The sequence below is a fragment of the Paramacrobiotus metropolitanus genome, unplaced genomic scaffold (genome assembly GCF_019649055.1).
Source record: "Paramacrobiotus metropolitanus isolate TYO unplaced genomic scaffold, Prichtersi_v1.0 Parri_scaffold0000004, whole genome shotgun sequence".
In the NCBI taxonomy this organism is placed as follows: Eukaryota; Metazoa; Tardigrada; class Eutardigrada; order Parachela; family Macrobiotidae; genus Paramacrobiotus; species Paramacrobiotus metropolitanus.
In genome coordinates this window covers 1,970,713-1,988,396 of record NW_026570224.1, presented here as the reverse complement: position 1 = coordinate 1,988,396, position 17,684 = coordinate 1,970,713, and the positions used below count along the sequence as shown (strand labels likewise).

At 43.9% G+C, this 17,684-nt stretch overlaps 1 protein-coding gene across 4 annotated transcripts; it reads left to right on the top strand.

Annotated features, from left to right (window-relative positions):
* Positions 1 to 75: 75 nt before the first annotated feature.
* LOC129599221 (putative stoned B-like protein) lies at positions 76 to 17,654 on the top strand. 4 transcript variants are annotated; one of them, XM_055497396.1, is made up of 7 exons: positions 76 to 767; positions 3,884 to 4,606; positions 8,018 to 12,324; positions 13,328 to 14,410; positions 14,576 to 16,566; positions 16,626 to 16,773; positions 16,994 to 17,654. In XM_055497396.1, exons 3-7 carry the CDS (start codon positions 8,052 to 8,054, stop codon positions 17,263 to 17,265), a joined length of 7,767 nt encoding a protein of 2,588 aa, XP_055353371.1. In that variant the 5' UTR covers positions 76 to 767; positions 3,884 to 4,606; positions 8,018 to 8,051; the 3' UTR covers positions 17,266 to 17,654. The 4 variants fall into 4 exon arrangements, with proteins under 4 accessions (XP_055353371.1, XP_055353387.1, XP_055353379.1 ...); XM_055497404.1 differs by lacking the exon at positions 76 to 767 and having other exon boundaries at positions 3,644 to 3,990; positions 4,150 to 4,606; XM_055497412.1 differs by lacking the exon at positions 3,884 to 4,606.
* The last annotated feature ends 30 nt before the right edge of the window (positions 17,655 to 17,684 follow it).

Here is a 17,684-nt window from a genome sequence, read left to right as displayed (position 1 = left end):
ATTACCGGGATTGAACGTGCTTGTCAAAAACTGTGCGTGTATAAAGTCATGTATTCGGCATGTTCACGACAAATCCATCAAACTTCATACCAAGCCTAAGAGAGTCCCTTATATTATATGTCGGATGGAACAGTTCGGGAATTTTCTCCCCGGCATGGCGGTGCCGCATTAAATGAGCAATCGTGAACATATTTGCTCCGTATATTTTTAATCCTTGTTCCACATTTGTTTCGTCGCCCCTCTATTAAGATATCGTACGTAATCCAGTGTACTGGCCACCTCCAATGACTTATAATGCTATGCATAACTAACTTTCGTGTACCGATGCAGTTTAATGTGGTTAGTCAGAATGGCAGGCGTTGGAAACCCGGTGCATTGCAATATTGCACACTCAACGCACATCTTTGCAGTTTCTGCTTAACGTGGTGATGCAAATTATCTAATTAATCTGTTTTTTACACTACGTATTTTTGTGCAAAATGCACATCATCGTGTAGTGCATACTAATGCATGAGCACGGAGCACGAAGTTGATCCATCGGTAATACAATTACTGTATAATTCATATTCCATTTGACGCCGGAATTCCTGTCGAACAAACAGCCCCCTTGGAGTTATGCAGATCCTTAGACGTCTGGCCGCCAAATTGTGCTCTGATTACTTGTTAATCGGTTTAAGACTGGACTAATCCTTCTTGTAACTTGCGACTGAAATTTAAATCGTGCGGAAATCTGCCGTTTTATTAGCTTCTTCATGCAGCTTGCACCGGTAAGCAATTGTTGGGCGTGTGGTGCTATCGTACAAGCAGTTTGCCTTTAATATAGTACACCTGACTTTAACTTTTTATATCGCTTTCAAAACGCGAATTACCTGACTAACACTTTTTATTCGGCTTCGGCCAGCATACATAACAAATCGCCTGCGCAGGTTTACACTAATTAAAAGCATCAAATTTTTAAACATTAAAAAAACATCCAAAATCGTTAGTGTCACGCATGATCTTGGGACGTGCGTTAAGTGAACCCAAAACAGCTGCTGCATTACCACGGACTACCGCTAGGCTGAAACGTTGTCTTAAAAAGGCGGTAGACCGAGGTTCTCCGGTAACTTCACGAATCTTTCTGCCGACGAAACGGATCAGCTCGGCGAAAGGCGTTCCGAAAGTCCCGAACGTCTCGACTGCCAGCGGATAAAATAGATAACCCATATCTTCGATAAAATCGTATGTCCGCCGCTTGCTTGCTTCAGCCATTTGTGCTACACTTCCCGCTTTCTTCGAGCTAGCATGCACATGAGATACAGCCACCGTGTCCCAGCAAGTCGCGTCCCATACAAGCGCCTTACCATAAAGCGCGAATTACCTGACTTGAGATGAAACTAATTATTATAATAGGCATACAAAGATTTTAATCAGCGCTCATTTGGCAGTAACGGTTTTGTGTACGGTAAGGTGTGTCTAGCGCAACGCTGCTTAAGCACAGTATTATTATATGAAAAAGTTTTGCAGTGTCTTGTAAATTGTAATCCATTTAATGCAGGCAGAACAAGGCTTGTTATAATGGGTTTCCCTTGTGCTACAATATTTCTATTTCGAAAATGTACAGCTTGTTTAATTATATCAAAAACTGTAACAGGTAGCATCAAATAAACTGAAGTTGCATTAACAGCATATGTACTTCATATACAGTAAAAAAGGTTGCAAAAAAATTGAACGTAACAGTTGTCTGCCGGCTTAAAGCGATTCAGCAGATCTTGTGATTCCAGCCATTCTCTATTTCAAATTACAAAATATATTTCGCATTCGTTTAAATAATCGCCATTCCCATAATCTGTAACCAATAGCACATTCACAAAATTTAAAATCCAGGCAAACAACACATATAAGATTTTAACGTTGGTATGTACAGTGGCAAAGCTGCTTTCCGGATTGTGAAGCGCCATGCCCACGGTAATTATGGGTAGACATTGTTAACCTTTCAACTAAGTACTTATATATTATTGTATAAGCAAAGGTCAGGCTAGCAGTATCATATAACCAATGTACCTTATAAGAGAATGATTCATAGCTGAAATTATATGTAGATAAAGTGTATGCGCGCAGTTACAAATTAGCAAAACAATAATAGAATCAATATTTGCATAATTTAATAAATTAATTAGCGATTAGATAGTATGTATGCAGTTAGTATGGCTGTCCAGGATCCGTACGAGCACATTATGTGTTGATGTCGGATACAGTACGAGTATCTGTGTTTGATATCTTTTGCAGTTATTTGTTATGATGCTGCACGAGGTTCTGATTTCAGCACCGATTTGGCAGATTTTAAGCACATTCATTACCCGAAATCAATTAAATTTCTGCATTGCAAAATAATGAGGCTATTTCGAAATTTAATTTACTGTGAAGTAGAATGAAACATTTTGTTCCGTTGAAATAAATCAAGGTTTTAAATAGCTATTCAGTGCCAATCCTAGGCCTATTCACATTAGTATTGTGTATTTGTCCTCATACCTAATTCACAATGCTTGAAGCATCTGCATGCTACACTAACTGTAATACGTTCGAAAACATAATGATAGGAATAAAGTAATGTGATTAGTTCAGTCTTGTCAATAATTGTGATAGATAAGAAAATAAAAATGTGGAATTCGAAATAAATGCATCTCTGATTTGTGAATCCGAGTTAGGTAAAGTAAGCACAGAACGATGCCGGTAACAACTTGATAAAGCCAATCAAACGACAATTACTAATACTATAACTATAACTATCGGAACTGTTTACATAAAAAGATTTAGAGCGATTAAACATCATAAACTTTAACAAATTCCACGGAGCAATTTTGAGATGGCAGAATTTTATGACACCGAGCAAAGAAAAAATGTTAAACAACTGCAATTTGTACTTTGCAAATTAGACACTTTATAATATATATTATCTCTTATACAGTGTAAAAATTTAAGATTTGCTATATTTGGTTTAAGCCGCCGTTGTCCTTAACACACGCCACGAAGATTTAGAAAGCAACATCTGTGGACTGTGGTATATATATAGCAGGCGGGCACAGGTAAACAAATAAGCTCTAATGCATTCACCATGTGCCCTTTCCCTTAACAGTGAGCAGTGAGCACTAATAGTCCTAAGGTGCTATTCCGCCATAACCGTACCAAATCATAAAGAAATTTTGTACATTTGATATTAGAAATCAATAGAGTGTCCATATTTTTCTTTTGCGAACGCCGTGAAAAGCGAGAGAGATGTAGCCCAGTGGAAGGAAAAACCATAAACTGTGAGCACAGCACGCAGACAATAATGCAAAACGTGCTGCAGACCTTTTAGAGAACTGTTAGCGGAAAAAAGCTAACCACTTGGACCGGACTCAGCATCCATATTCCTCGCATATATGTAACGGATCCCCAAGCAGAATTCTTATGTGTGTATGTATGTGCGCAGCCCGCTCCAGTTTACACATACACACACAGTACACCGATCCGAGATCTATCGATGATGCTTCAATGTATAACTGATTCTCTCCTGCGTTAGCTATTCATCTTCCAACTACTAAGCACATTGCGTGGTACCCGGCGCAGCGTACTGCCGCACACTGAGGCACGTCAATACTTAACGTCGAGCCAGTCGTCCGCTAGTCGCGCTCTTTCTTCTCTCTTTAAATATTTGTTAGGAAGTTGTAGCCCGTTGGTTCGATTTTTTTCCCGGCTGCTCTCTAAGCGTTGCCCTTATCGGATACCGATGCGGCATCGGCAACTGGCAGCTGAATATAATTCAGATTTCCTTGCGCCGCCAGACCGACAGAGTACAGGGGCAATGGTAGCGTTACTTCCACGAAGCGACAGAGACAGCTGCCTGGAGTATTTGTGGTTGTAGTTATGCAATGACTGGAAAACGATGGAGTTGATCTAGCGGCGCGGGTGCGCGCGCGGGACTACCAAACCTGGAATGAATGCCACTCTCCTACATATATATGCGCGCAAGTATTTTGTGGCCAACTATCCATACGAACCCATAGACTAACAAATAATCCATGCATGCTCGCCTAGCTTGTACAAGCGGGCTGGAATATATGTGCGGCAGTTAAACTGTACCTAAACACGCCTGGCCATCTTAGATAATCTAAGTAAGTCGCCTCGTAGATCTTCCCCAATAAATGCATCTAGTACGGGGAGCTGGGATCGATACTCTCTCCGCCGGTCTCGCGCCCTCTCCCTCTCTCATTGCCAGTGTTGTCCCTTTGGCACACAAAAATACGCTGTAATCAAGGGGAACACTAACAAGGATTTTTAGTGGAATACGCTAACGTGTCTCCACTCCCTCTGTGTGAGCTTGAATGTCAAAGAGCAACCCCAAATGATTTATGAATATTTTCTACCACTGGACATAGTTTATGATTGAGAATGTGGATGCGGTGTTGGCAATTATGATGATACGTGGGAAATGCGCATATGATTTTGACCTGTTCTCGTACATGCGGTTCTCGGTGGAGTGTATGATTCGGCAGTGGTTTTGAATACTATGTTCGAATTTCTGGGAAAGTGGATGTGTGTATGGGGCTGACCAACAGTCCATCAGATTCCCCAATTGAATTTTAAGGTAACGTGCCATCTATACATTGCCGTGACAATTTTAATTGCCTTTTATGGCTACCTCCGATAATTCCCATGACAAACATATCACTTTCTAAGTGGCATTTCTTGACTTAAATTGCCCACTTGGTTTTATAAGTTTAACAAACACGGTTTTAATGATCCCGTGATGCACTAGTAGTAAGAAACACACCCTCCCCAGTAGTTGTCCGTGTACTCGTGAATATGGAAGGCATACATATACGTATGTAGATAGTATACAGTAAACAAGGCATTACTGAAAATGTTTCTCAGGTAAAGCGATATGTCTATCTGCACGATTGTTCCCCATTTTTGAGAACCGCTCGATCCCGCTTGGAAGGAAATGCTAGATATGTAGTCGCATTAGAATAGCCGTGTGCACTTTGTACCGCACATACCTCGGCAAGCACCTAATATTTTTGGAGGCGTTAAGGGACTGCACAGTGTCCTGAATAATCTCTTCGTTTCTAACGCAATTGATTCTCATGCCGGGCCATGAGGGCACAAATGAACCCCTTTTCCAGAGCGGTAATTATGGCTTCCATACGTGCAGACAAAGTGAAACACTCCACAGCATACAGCGCGCGGAACCTTTTTCGTGCGGCAGACTTTCAACTCATAAAAAAATTGTTTTTGAAAATTTTGGGTACTCGAGTCACCGCGTATATTGGAGCATTTCATAACTTTTTTTGGATAATCATAAATTTTATCTGTTGGAAGTTTTGCATGATTACAAAGACAAACACTTTAAAATCAGACATGGCTTGGACAATTGCTAAAATTTTAATGAAGCATTGCTATAATACACGCAAAAAAGTGTATATGTGCTGTCCTATGCATATATATATGTTTGATAACTAATTAAATAACTTATAGATTGATTTTCTGAAACCACGCCAAATGGGGAGAATCTACAGAATTTGCTAGAACTGAAAGCTGTATTGTTCCTATATCAGCTATGAACATGTGTGCTTATTTCACTGCGTTGTTGCATTTGTGTTGAAGGTTGTCGATTATACCTTCACTACGGTAGTGTACATACAGGAAGCCTGAGGAAGACATATTTTTTTCATGGGCGCCATGCCGGTATAGGTGGTGGTAGTGGTACCGACATTTTTGTACTGGATGAGTTATTTCCCGGACTATAGCAGTTATTCGTTTATTAACATGATCTACAGTAAATCTGGAAGCAGGCAATGAAAACCGGAAGAATATGAATTGGAATGGACGTTTAGAAATTTTAGCATTGTAATGCTAGTTGGTGCACAGAATGCAGACATGCCTTGACATGACAGAAGTAATCATAAAATTTATTTCCCATCTAGTAAACATTAGAGCACAAATACATACATGAGCACTTGAACAAGATATTATATACCTCCGTCGATAGCAATTTGTTGTGCTTCTTTGCTAAGGGCAAGCTGATAACCGGATAGCTTCGTCGAAAATGTGTAGAAGAGGATGTTGCGGTTACTTCCGCCGCAAAACCATGAATGAAATTAATATAGTATTGTATTATGTAAGGTGTTGTAAAGGTTAGCTGTTAATAATTCATATTGCCAGCTTATCCTGGGAATCAGTTTCATCTCGTTTGATGGGGATCTAGTAACGTTAAGTCTGTTGCACTAGTGTCGTGTTACCGAACATTATGTCCTCCAACAACGTCCGTACGGTACATACTGTATTTAAAGCCTACGATATCTGCATGTTTGGATGTACGAGTATATAGCACAGTTTTGTCTTGAAGTTGAGCAACATAATTATTATAAAGAGTATTACCATTACCAAACCCATAAAGTTGAAAAAGCAAGGTGCAGTCTTTTATCAACTCTAGATCCGGTTCTTGTCACTGAAATATTAGGATAGACAGATGATTATCCAGGTTAGTGTTTTGAGTACGCATATATTTTGGACCCACAATTTTGGCAGACACTTAGTTTATAATACTGAAGTTCAGGTTGCATCACATACACAAAAATCTAAATGATATTGCTTTCGGTACAAAAATACCAATGCATGAGCCAAGTAGAAAGTCACTGAACACGGGGCAGTGCGGAACATGAGCGAGATTTTTGCAGCTACCTAATTATTTAATTACGCCCGTAATACTCTACATCCGTATTACAGGAACAGGCGGTCGAAAATTTACGCAACTTTTGCCATGCGGATTCTGTAATGGCGTTAGCAGAAGACACTGAATATATAAATGACGTACGGATGTAGTATATTAGAAGTTAAGAAAATCGTACGGGAGCATTTTATTAGCGCAAGTGTGACTGTAGCAATTCTAAACGATGTGTAATGGCGCACAAAGTATCTTAATGACCTGCAGTATTCGGCATGCAAAGCCAAAGGAGTAAAGAAACAGAGTTTTTGACTGAATCAGTTTGAAATGACAGCCATATGATAATCGAACGGGAACATATGTAAAGCGTAGAGATTCTGCGTGGTTTGCTTTGGCAGGTTATATTCGGATCTCTTTGAAGTATTTTTAGGCATTTTACTTAAATAGGCTGTTCATGCTCTATAAAGAGTAAAGAATTGACGTGTGCCTACAACTTGAAATGCCTGTGGGTAATCCGTTGCCGACAATTCTTTTTTGGTTTAGTTTACATTTCGTTGCGGTGTTTGTTATTTGGACCCTGTGACTCCTGTAATTGGTATCGACCTCAGAATATGTGCGACTATGAAATTGTTTTTTGTAACCGTCCTAAAATAATAATTTTTCATTATGTTTTGCGCCGATACAGTAATAGAAAAAATATCTTTAATCTATAATACCCATTTACAAAAATAAATTAGGCAGAGGAAATATTTATAGCAGTACATAGCTGCAACTCAGACTAGTGGTCGGCATAGAGAATATTGTTGACACTTGACAGTTGACACTATTAAAGAGATAAGATCGCAAACCCGTGGAGGTATCCACAACTGTTACTTCACAACTGTTAATTTCAGTAAGGAAAGAAAATGCAAGCTCGCAGCGAAAAAAACTTATGTAAATTACTGTACTATCGTACATACAGACGGTACGAGTACGCATTGTATCCTAAGCGATGTGGACTTATTCTATAGATTGAACTTTTTTATGCTGCCAACTTTTACCTATATTGAAAGAAGCACTGACATTCTCTGTTGACCTTTAAACAGTCCAGTAGATATTAAGAGTACAATTACTAATCAAATAATTAACAGAAAATCTGGATCTGTTTTATTACACCGATTGTTAGAAATGATACGTTCCAACTGAAGCTGTGAGTGGATTAATCTCGCAATTAAAAATGCAGTGAAGTACTTGTAATCATCTGTATATAATAATCTTTTAGCGCGGTCACTCTTTGATTGACCGAAAGTCAAAAATCCTTACGACTGTTGGTTCACTGCTTGTGATTTGCAGGTCATAACTTCGCGAGATCCCGTTGGCATTCTCCATGCCGAGAAAACGGCAGAAACAGCTTGGACCTGCGCCCCTGGCTTCGTTTGATCGAGGTCTAAGTTCAGAGGGTAATTCGTTCGAAGAAGATTTGTGTAACCTTGGTCAAACTGACCAACACACCGGGAAAAAATCCGCTCGCATTGGTGTTCTTTGCCAAACGAGTATAATGGAGGAAAATACAGCTGCCGTAAAAACCCGTTCGATTGCTTGCCAAACTGATCGCAGTGCTCTTAGAGACGGAGTAAAAGGCCCATCAAAGCAGAGGAAGAGCTCACAGTCGCAGACATCTTTTGACCAAGAGCCGATGACCGAACTGCACCAGGCAGCTGCGGTGCATTTCCGAGCCGCTCCGGCACCGGCGCCATCTCGCGCGGAGAAATATGAGAAGCAGGAATCTCTTCAGCCCGAGCCAGATGCGGATTTAAGGGCACCGTCACCCACGCGTCCTAGTACACTCGATCTGACGAGGAAGCAAAAGAAGTCGCCGACCAGTTTTAGTAAAGTGCAAAAAATGGAGAACCCAACAACGAAATCAGCCGCTGCAACAGCTCCGCCACCGGAGAAAGGTGAACGCAAACGCAGCCTGCTGGGGAAGAAGGCCAGCGTCGTGTCGGCCACGTCGGGTGTAAGTGAGAAGTCCGAATCGAAATCCCGCTCTTCCAGTTTCCGTAGTCCATTTAACAAGAAAACCCGAGACGACACCGGTTCAGCGTCATCCCGCTCAGTATCCCCCATGCTACAAATTCGGCAGCGTATTGCCAGTCTTTCACCGCGGCGGAAGAAGAAGAGTATCGCCACGACCAAATTGGAGGCCTTATTGAATCGGACAGAAATTGTGGCGGCAGAGATGGAATTAGGTACAGATGAGTTTGATGCAGCCGGTGCACGTGGGGCTGGCGGTGGTGGTGCTTTGAGTGTGGATGCAAACCGAATTGACCGTGACCGCCCCGGCAGCATGAACCGTACGATGCCTTCACATAGTCTCTCACCTAAACCTTCACGCAATAAGAAGGAATCACATGCTTTTAGTAAGCTGCAAGCGCTAATTGATCGTACTCGCATGGCACACATTGGTGATCACGCTAATCATGAGCATGCACTAACAACTCACGCAGATGTTCATCATACTCCGGGGCACGGCGAAAATAACCGGCGTCGCTCCAAATCTACACCACCAGAGCCGGAGAATTTACACACAGCGCATCGACTGTCACTGGGCGCTGTCTGGAGTCATCATCCGCATCATCACGTGCACGGACACGGTCATAGGGATAGTCATTCTAACATAAGTAATAAATCCCCTTCTAACCCACCTTCACCATTCGAAGTGACCAAGAAATTTTCTATCCAGGAGGATGAGGAAATACGGGAGACGGAGAAGAAGCGACCGTCCCCTCCGCATGCGCACCATCAACCACTACCAACGGACGATAATACACCTGACATTCCACACACCACCCAGGCCATTGTCGAACAAGAACATCCGAGTAGTCCACTAGCGGAAATAGAAGAAGAAAAGAAGAAAGGTGAAACGCTGCTGACCGTCGAAGAACAAGACGAAGAAGCCAGTTCAACGAGTGATCTACTTGATAAGATGTTGAAACAAAAAGCGCAAGAAGAACTGATACTGCTTAAAAAAAGGGTAAAAGATGAGCGAGAAAAGCGACAGACATTCCGCACTGCACCGGTAGAGCGTCCACGATCACAGACACGCGAGATAGCCGTTGTTGATTTGAACGCTTATGTTGCCGAGGCAGAAAAACAGCCGGCTTCCTCGCCGACGCAGCGCATTAAACTGAATCTCCATTTAAACCAGGACCATTCACTTGACGAAGATACCACCACCGGCAAGCCAGCAAAAGATCGACAAGCCGATCCCGAGAATTGGCGCAATTTCTGTGAACAAGGATTACTGAATAAGCGCCGTTCACGTCTGGAGCGGTCTAAGGGAAGCGAAGCTGTCGACGAGCACGGATCTTCCTGGGCGGACTTTGAGATAGATGACCACGCCTCCCACAGCAATCAGCTACCCATTCCTGTTATTATTGAAACAGCCTGGACGCCGCAAGAGCACCGGGTGATAACGGTAGTCACGCCCAGTCCATCGATCTGCTGGGATCCACCGCAGCAGGATGGATCGGCGCATTCAGCTGACGAATCCGATCATTCCCGCTCAACATCATTCGACGACTTCTCCGGCAATGCATTTACGCAAACAGCTAATAGTAGTTCCACAAATTCGTTTGCTGAGCCCACACCCTCTAGCACTCCGCATCACGATGACTTCCCGACTGTACATGTTACAGAAGAGAATCAGCCGACTGTACATGTAGAGGTAGTCAGCCCGATTAATGTTGTCTCCACTGTTGAATCAGCTGCTCAAGTAATGGATTCCGTAAATTCTTCCAAAGAATCACCCCTCGCTACAGAAGTCGTCCAACCAGCGACCACTGCCCCTCCTACACAAACCGTGCCTCTGCGCAAAGCGCCCCCCGCCCCCACCCGCAAAGCCACGGCGCCTCCGCCTCCGAAAACAGTCAACCAAATTCCCGAAGCTTCCACAGTGCACGAAGTCGCTGCCGTTCCGCAAGTTCCCGTTTCCGACGAAGCAAATGCCCAAGTGCCTGACGCCGGTCAAGCGGCTGCTTGGTCGGATTACGCTGCCGGTTATTACCAGACCGAGGGAAATCTGAATTATGATCCCAGTGCCTATTATTATACGGATCAAGGTTATACCGCTGATAATGGTTATTATACACAAGGATACTACGAATCCTGGCAGCCACCTGCGCCGGATGGTACAGGTGCTGACAGCAGCGCTGCCTATTACACCGACACCTCGTATTATGGGAACAACACTGGCACTTCCTACCAGGCACAAGTTATTTTAGATAACACGGGTGAGGAAAGCGCTATGAATGATTACACCATCACCAGCAATGTTGACGGTGTGGCAGTTGTGCTTGGCAGTCAGGCCGATCCGATGGGTCATGACGTCGTCATGTCGGATCCATCGGCGATCGATATTGCGAGTGCGAACAATCGTGTAGACGATAGCATTCCCCTGCAGCATTCAGCGCAGGACAATCTGGCAACTGCATTTGCTGTCAGTAATGTACAACAACCGTCACAACATTACGAACCAACTGGCCCTTCGCCCGATGCTATTACCATGAATAACCAACATCAGCTCGAACAGGAACAATCACCGTTGCTGGAGGCTGAGGACGCTGAAGCCGATGAAGAGCCGAACCCTGACGATATCAGCGCTCCAGCTGCACCACTGCACACTGTGCCAACCGACAGCACTGAGCGTGATGCATCATTCCAGCCCTTAGTAGAGGATACTGCTATTGATCAAACAGATATTGATTATGCCATGCAAACAAAACATCGGAGATTATCAAAAGTCCCGTATACGTCACTGGATGTAGAGGAGAATCCCGAAGATGAGACCACGGAGAGCACTCAAATCGTCCCGGAAGAAGAAACCGTTGAGCCGCTACTCCAAGGTGCCGCTGACGTTGTTGAGACTGAAGAGGAAGTTAAGGATGAGCGTGCAGGTAATGCGGTTGCGGAACATGAGGTGCTGCCTGTACAGCCGGATGTCAGCCAGCAGCAGCATGCAACGGCGGATGTAGCGGCATATGAGCAGCCGGCATATGATCCCGCTATCTATGACCCGCACGGCACTGGTTATGACATAAATTCACAAGAGTACTATGATTATTACTACGGTGCCGCGGCACAACAATCATTTGCCGGCTATACGGATGAGCATGCTGGATTATACCAGCAGACCGAAGAACAGCCTTATTCAGCTCATCAAACCGACTACTATTCTCAGTACTCTGGAGGTAGCACTGCTGCAGAACCCGACTATTCGTCCACCAGCAATTATGAGCAAACATCATCCTATAATTACGATCAAACCTATGATTCCGCTTACGGTAATACGACGGAATCACAGCCGAGTGCGGACTATTATGATCAATCATGGGGAGCAAACCAAGCAGCGCCTGAACCAGAATGGCCCACATTTAACGCCTACGTTCAACCGGAAACTGCGGCTCATACGGAACAATATGCCGACACAAGCGACGAAGATGAAACTGCAGCCGCGGCTTCCGTTCAACACCAATTAACCTCCACATTGCCCAAAGAGCGATTGTTTGATGATACGGAAGAAGTCTTACCATATGGAAACATGAGACCCGAGCCAAAGAAAAAGGAAACAGCTGTACCAGGATATATAAAGGTAGCAAAAGGTAAGACTGCCACTACCGGCTCACATAAGCAAACTTATTGCGTGTAAATGTCTGTTGTTAAATTTATCGCGTGGAATTATGTCTCTTTCATCAATTTGCTTTTAGTATTTTAAAAGTAGTGATTGTTAAATTGTGTGTATTGCAATTTGCAGCAACATATGTTGAAATTTGTAACTCGACTAGCAGTAGCATAACCGGAGCAGAAACGCTGGTTCTTGGGCACGCAAATTTCATGCATACAAAAACTGGCTTAACGTCACTCTGTAAAACAGAAAAACCCGGGATTTCTTTCGCCCTTATTATTCTGCTCAGTGTACTAATGGTTTCGGCAATACTTAAATATTTTAGAATTTTTTCTAAGTTGTTGCGAGTTAGTGTTTGGCTTTCATTACCGAACTGCTGCGTTACGAGAACGAAATGTCAAGTATTAAATAAGTGTTACTGAAAGAGGTGAATTTACAATCAGTGGAAACATTCAGCGCATCCTACTAAAGTTTGCGTTGTGACAGGCGTCCTGGGCATATACTTAAGTTCCAGTAGCACTTGTGTTCATATAATCCATACAATTTACGGCTTTGTGATTTATGACGCTATTAATATGTTAAGCGTGAGTAGGGCAATTTTCTGCATACAAACCGAGAGAGGAAAGCTGATTTGGATGTTACTTCTACAATTCCTTCACATTTTTACATTTAAGCTTAATTAAAATTAATAAGGTCATCTGTCTGCAGATCTACAGAACTTTCTATTACTTTCTTTAACGTACTTCACCGTTTAACTTTAACATTATTTTTATGTGTATACTCTATACTGAATAATTTTACAGGTTGCAAAAACGAATTTTGCTGGTATTAAAAAGCAGTTACTTTGCACTTCTATAAGATGACCCAACATTTTCTAGATGCAATACATATATAAACGGAGAAAAAGATTTCATGTAACTTCATAATTTAAGTTATTTTAACGTATTATCCTTACGACTTACAAAATTATGTAATTGCAGGGCTGAAACCATCAAAAAAGAAAATTGTGAATTTAATAACAAAAGGAAAATATTCCTCAGGAAAAAAGAAAGACCTATTCGACGAAATGGAGCAGAACTACGTGGGAATGCCGCAAGCACAAGCACCCGGCGCCCCTGGTCAACAGCAGGTTCAATCTGCACAGGCATATTCGCAACAGTGGCAGGAATATCAAAAACTCACCGCTCGGGTGCAAGGTGCAGTGGATCAGGCAAAGCAGAAAATCACTCCACTCCATACGCCCACATCTCCCCCACACGAGGACAAGCCATCAGGCTATCCAGCTGCTCAAAGCGCTGTGCCTGACGCTAGCAATAACGTCAACGATCTGCTGGGGTTATATGAAACTTCTGCGTCTGTGGCAGCAACAACTGATAATCAAAAGAAAGGCCCACCATCTCGTCCTCCTCCCCCAAAAGGAAAACCATCCCCGGCCCGACCACCTCCACCATCTAAAAAGACCGAAACGAGCGTCACCTCCTCTTCCCCGACACCGGCTAACTTGTCACATGCTCAAAGCGCCGAGCCAACTGCCGTTTCCGTATCCGATGAACTGGCGGATTTTTTTGGTGCACCTGTACCGCCACCCCAGCCTTCAAAACCGGTGACCTCGGTGCCAGCAAAAGCTGCCCCGGTAAAGCCTCGTGTAGTGCCTGAACCTCCGAAAGTGATCTCCACCGACATTAAGCCAATTGCCCGACCTAAAGCGGGTAGCATGAAAAATAAAGATGTAAAAGGTATCGAGATGCCAGCGTCGATAACCTCAACGGCCGTATCGCAACCTCAACCAACTCCTCCTGCCGCCAAAAGTGCTCTTGCCACAAAGACTTCTAATATCGATGACTTACTTGGTCTTTTCGATGCACCAGCTGCTAGCGATGCTGCGGCTGAGAGTACGGTGTCCGAAGTGGTAGCTGACCCCTTTAACACCGGCTTTGAGACAAATACTACAGCAGCACCGGAGGTGGCAGACCCGGACGGATTTGGAGATTCAGGCTATATTACACAACCAAGCCTAGTGTCGGAGTCGCCTGGACCGCTTGACGATCCCTTTGGACTGCCCGGTGCGTCGGTGTTTACCCGCATATTTCTGCGGTTTTTCACAGCATATGTGTAAAATATTTTTACAAATATTCAAAAAATGTTGATGTCGTTTATTCATTATACCGTATAACTGAATATCCGATGTTTAGAAGCAATAGTGAACAAAATTTGCTTTTTTTATTTAGATGCTTCTGTAAGTAAACCATCAACTGTCCCTCCGGAAAGACAGGCAAATCCATGGGAAGAAGAAGCAGCTCCCGAAGGTGCAAAGATTCCAGTGATCCAAGGGTGGGAAGCATGGGATGCACCGGCAAATACTTCACCTGTTCCTCCACCGCCACCTGCTCGACCTGAAGAGCGTCGGCTTCCACCCGTACCACCCCGCCCTGCAGTCCCACCAAGGCCAAGTCCCGCTGTTTCACCAGCACCTACCCCGGCGATGTCCCGCAAAGACATGTTTCTCAACTCAACATCGCAAGACTCTGATGCAACATTTGCGGCGACATTTGGGCATACTCAGGACGAAAGCCCAGATGAGGAAGTAGCCACCGTACCGCTAGGTCAACCAGAGCCCGGAGCCAGAATTGTCTCACAAGTAGCTAGTATGGTGGGACGGAGTGAATCGAGCCCGTTACCAGCCAGACAAGCACAGGCGATTCCGGTGAAATCAGCCAGCGCGTGGGGAGAAGAAGCAGCGGAGCAATCAGCGGCCTTTGTTACGGATTTTGATAGTGACCCCTTCAGCGCCAGTCAAGCAAATGCACAAAACGCCTCGGCAGGAAATGATGAAGCAAATGTCCTGGAATTAATCGCCAAGTACAAGAGCAATGCCCCAGAAAAGATTAATTTGGACACGAATAATCTGGACAATTCCTTCTTCGATCCTTTTGCAACCATCGTACCGGAAGAATCACCCATACCTCCACCAACGACTAACGCGATTACCGGCGCTGAGGATGATAAATTTGATATATGGGATTCACCACAACGGCCAGAAGGGCTGCCGGTACGCAAGCAGAGTGTGAACCGGCGCAGTTCAGTGACGTCCAACGCCTCACGTCGCACATCCGCATCTGTGCAGACGCCGTTGTTTGATGAAGATGACAGTCAGCCGTTAGCTGAATTTACTTGGGATCTGCCGCAGACATCCTGGGACTTGCTGCTGCGCTGGCCACCCAAGAAAACACTGACAGGCAATCGATTTTGGAAGCAAATCCACGTTAAGTTAACGGATACCGTGCTGCAGTTGTTCAATAAAGCCGACGATCAGAAACCTTTTCATGAAGTTCCCCTCTCGGGACAGTACATGATCACTGAAATATCGATCCAGCAGCTGGATGTCTTTACCAAGATCCACACCACCAAGCTAGAGTATGTCTTTTATAAGGAACGCGTGGGCATCCGACCCGGCCAGATTCCCAAGATCACAAAAGGCCAAATTACCAAGCTGGGATTACCGCTCGAGCATGCCTCACAGACGACGGAGTTGCTCAAATTCGGATGTATTAGTGTGCGAACATTAAAAAATTTTATGCACGCAATTGAGGATGCATTATTCCGAATGCCGATGGTACGGGAACGGCCTATGAGCTACAAGCAGGAGGAGGTCCAAGCGCATGTGATTGATGAATTTACCGCGCGAGTGGACAAATCGGGGATTATTTCCGAACGCAAAGGTCGCGTACGGGTGTTCTGTCTGTGTTTTGTGTCTGGCATGCCAACAGTGGAGTTCGGTCTGAATGATATCGTGCGGCGTGGAAAGGAAGTGGTGGGACGGCACGATATTCTGCCCATCTACACCGAGGAGTGGATTCGCATGGAAAGCGTTGACCTGCATCACTGCGTATCCAAAGAAGAGTACAGTCAATCCAAGATGATCAAATTCATCCCGCCAGATGCGACCTTTTTCGAATTAGTACGCTTTCGTGTACGGCCGCCTAAAAACCGGGAATTACCACTGGCCGTCAAAGCTATTATCACGATGGAAGGCTACAAGGTGCTGATAAGAGTGGAAGCGATGACCACTAGTTACTACACACGGAAACGAGCACAGCCTTGCGATGACATTCAGATTCGTGTGCCCATCCCCGAACGATGGGTGTACCTGTTTCGCACGGAGACCCTTTTTGGCTACGGGGCGAAACATGCTACGAAGAAAACAACGGGACTAATTAAAGTAAGTTGATATTCGAAATTTGATCTGATCTCTGTATTTACCAGATTTTATGACCACAGGGCATGTCGGAGAAATTACGGACAGCTGCGCAAGATCCGCATGCTGAACAAAACAGTATGATCGAGGTTTCAACCGGATCTGCGAGATATGAGCATGTTTTCCGTTCACTGGTTTGGAGAATAAGCCGCTTACCGAAAGAAGGTCAAGGTGAGTTTCACGGGTACTGCAAGGTGACCGACTGTTCCCACAATTTCGAATTTGAGCCTAACCACTGTAAATGTTACCGGGATAGTGTTTCTGCAAGGACATAGATATTTTTGCGCTGTGTTCACTGTTCAGTGGCATAATTAAGAAAGCTTATATCATTAACGAAAACCTTGAATGATTGTGATACAGCATTCAGTGAAGCATTCAAAACTTCCTATAGGAGCATATGCCAACCACATGCTCTCCTGTCGGCTGACCCTTAATGCTTATGATGCTATGCCGGAACGGTTTGAGCAGAGCGCCGAAGTCGAATTTACAATGCCCGCTGCCACAGCTTCACACACTACTTTGCGCAGTATTTCCGCCACCACCGAAGAACCACCCGAAAAATGGGTCAAATACTTATCCAAATACGATTACACCGTTGAGATAGACTACAAAATTGATCGTGGCGATGTCCAGATGTACGGCGCCAATTCCCAAGAACTGTGAAAATAATGTACCCCAATGTAATGTGCAAGCCTGTTCGAGATGTTTTTTTTATTTCGTGTAATAAGTTATTTCGCAGCAATATTAACCTATGTAACGCGAGCGGATATGTAGCGCAAATGTAGAAGACTGTCTGCCGTAACACCTCCTGAATTCTGTAGAGCAACTGTTTAAAATGCTGCTACAGCAACCGTTTTGATATGTTTTCCGGTGAATTAGTGACAATTGTATGTATTTTAAAAATTCTAGTTGCTGTCAGTTTAAATCTTTAGTTTTTGTGCTGATAGTTGGTCCTGATCGATTTGTTAAATGCGTGATAAAAGTGAAATGATACAGTACATACGTTACTTTAAAGCGTCTCAACAAATATGAAATTAAATTATTGCTTCACACTTTACAGTCCGTGATAGTTGGTAGTAGGT

What these genes read in the sequence shown, in the direction of transcription:
- LOC129599221 (XM_055497412.1), top strand. Translation starts at nt 8,052, where the DNA reads ATGCCGAGAAAACGGCAGAAACAGCTTGGACCTGCGCCCCTGGCTTCG. An exon ending in ATATATAAAGGTAGCAAAAG is followed by an intron (nt 12,325 to 13,327) that starts GTAAGACTGCCA and finishes ATGTAATTGCAG; the next exon opens with GGCTGAAACCATCAAAAAAG. An exon ending in CGATCCCTTTGGACTGCCCG is followed by an intron (nt 14,411 to 14,575) that starts GTGCGTCGGTGT and finishes TTTTTTATTTAG; the next exon opens with ATGCTTCTGTAAGTAAACCA.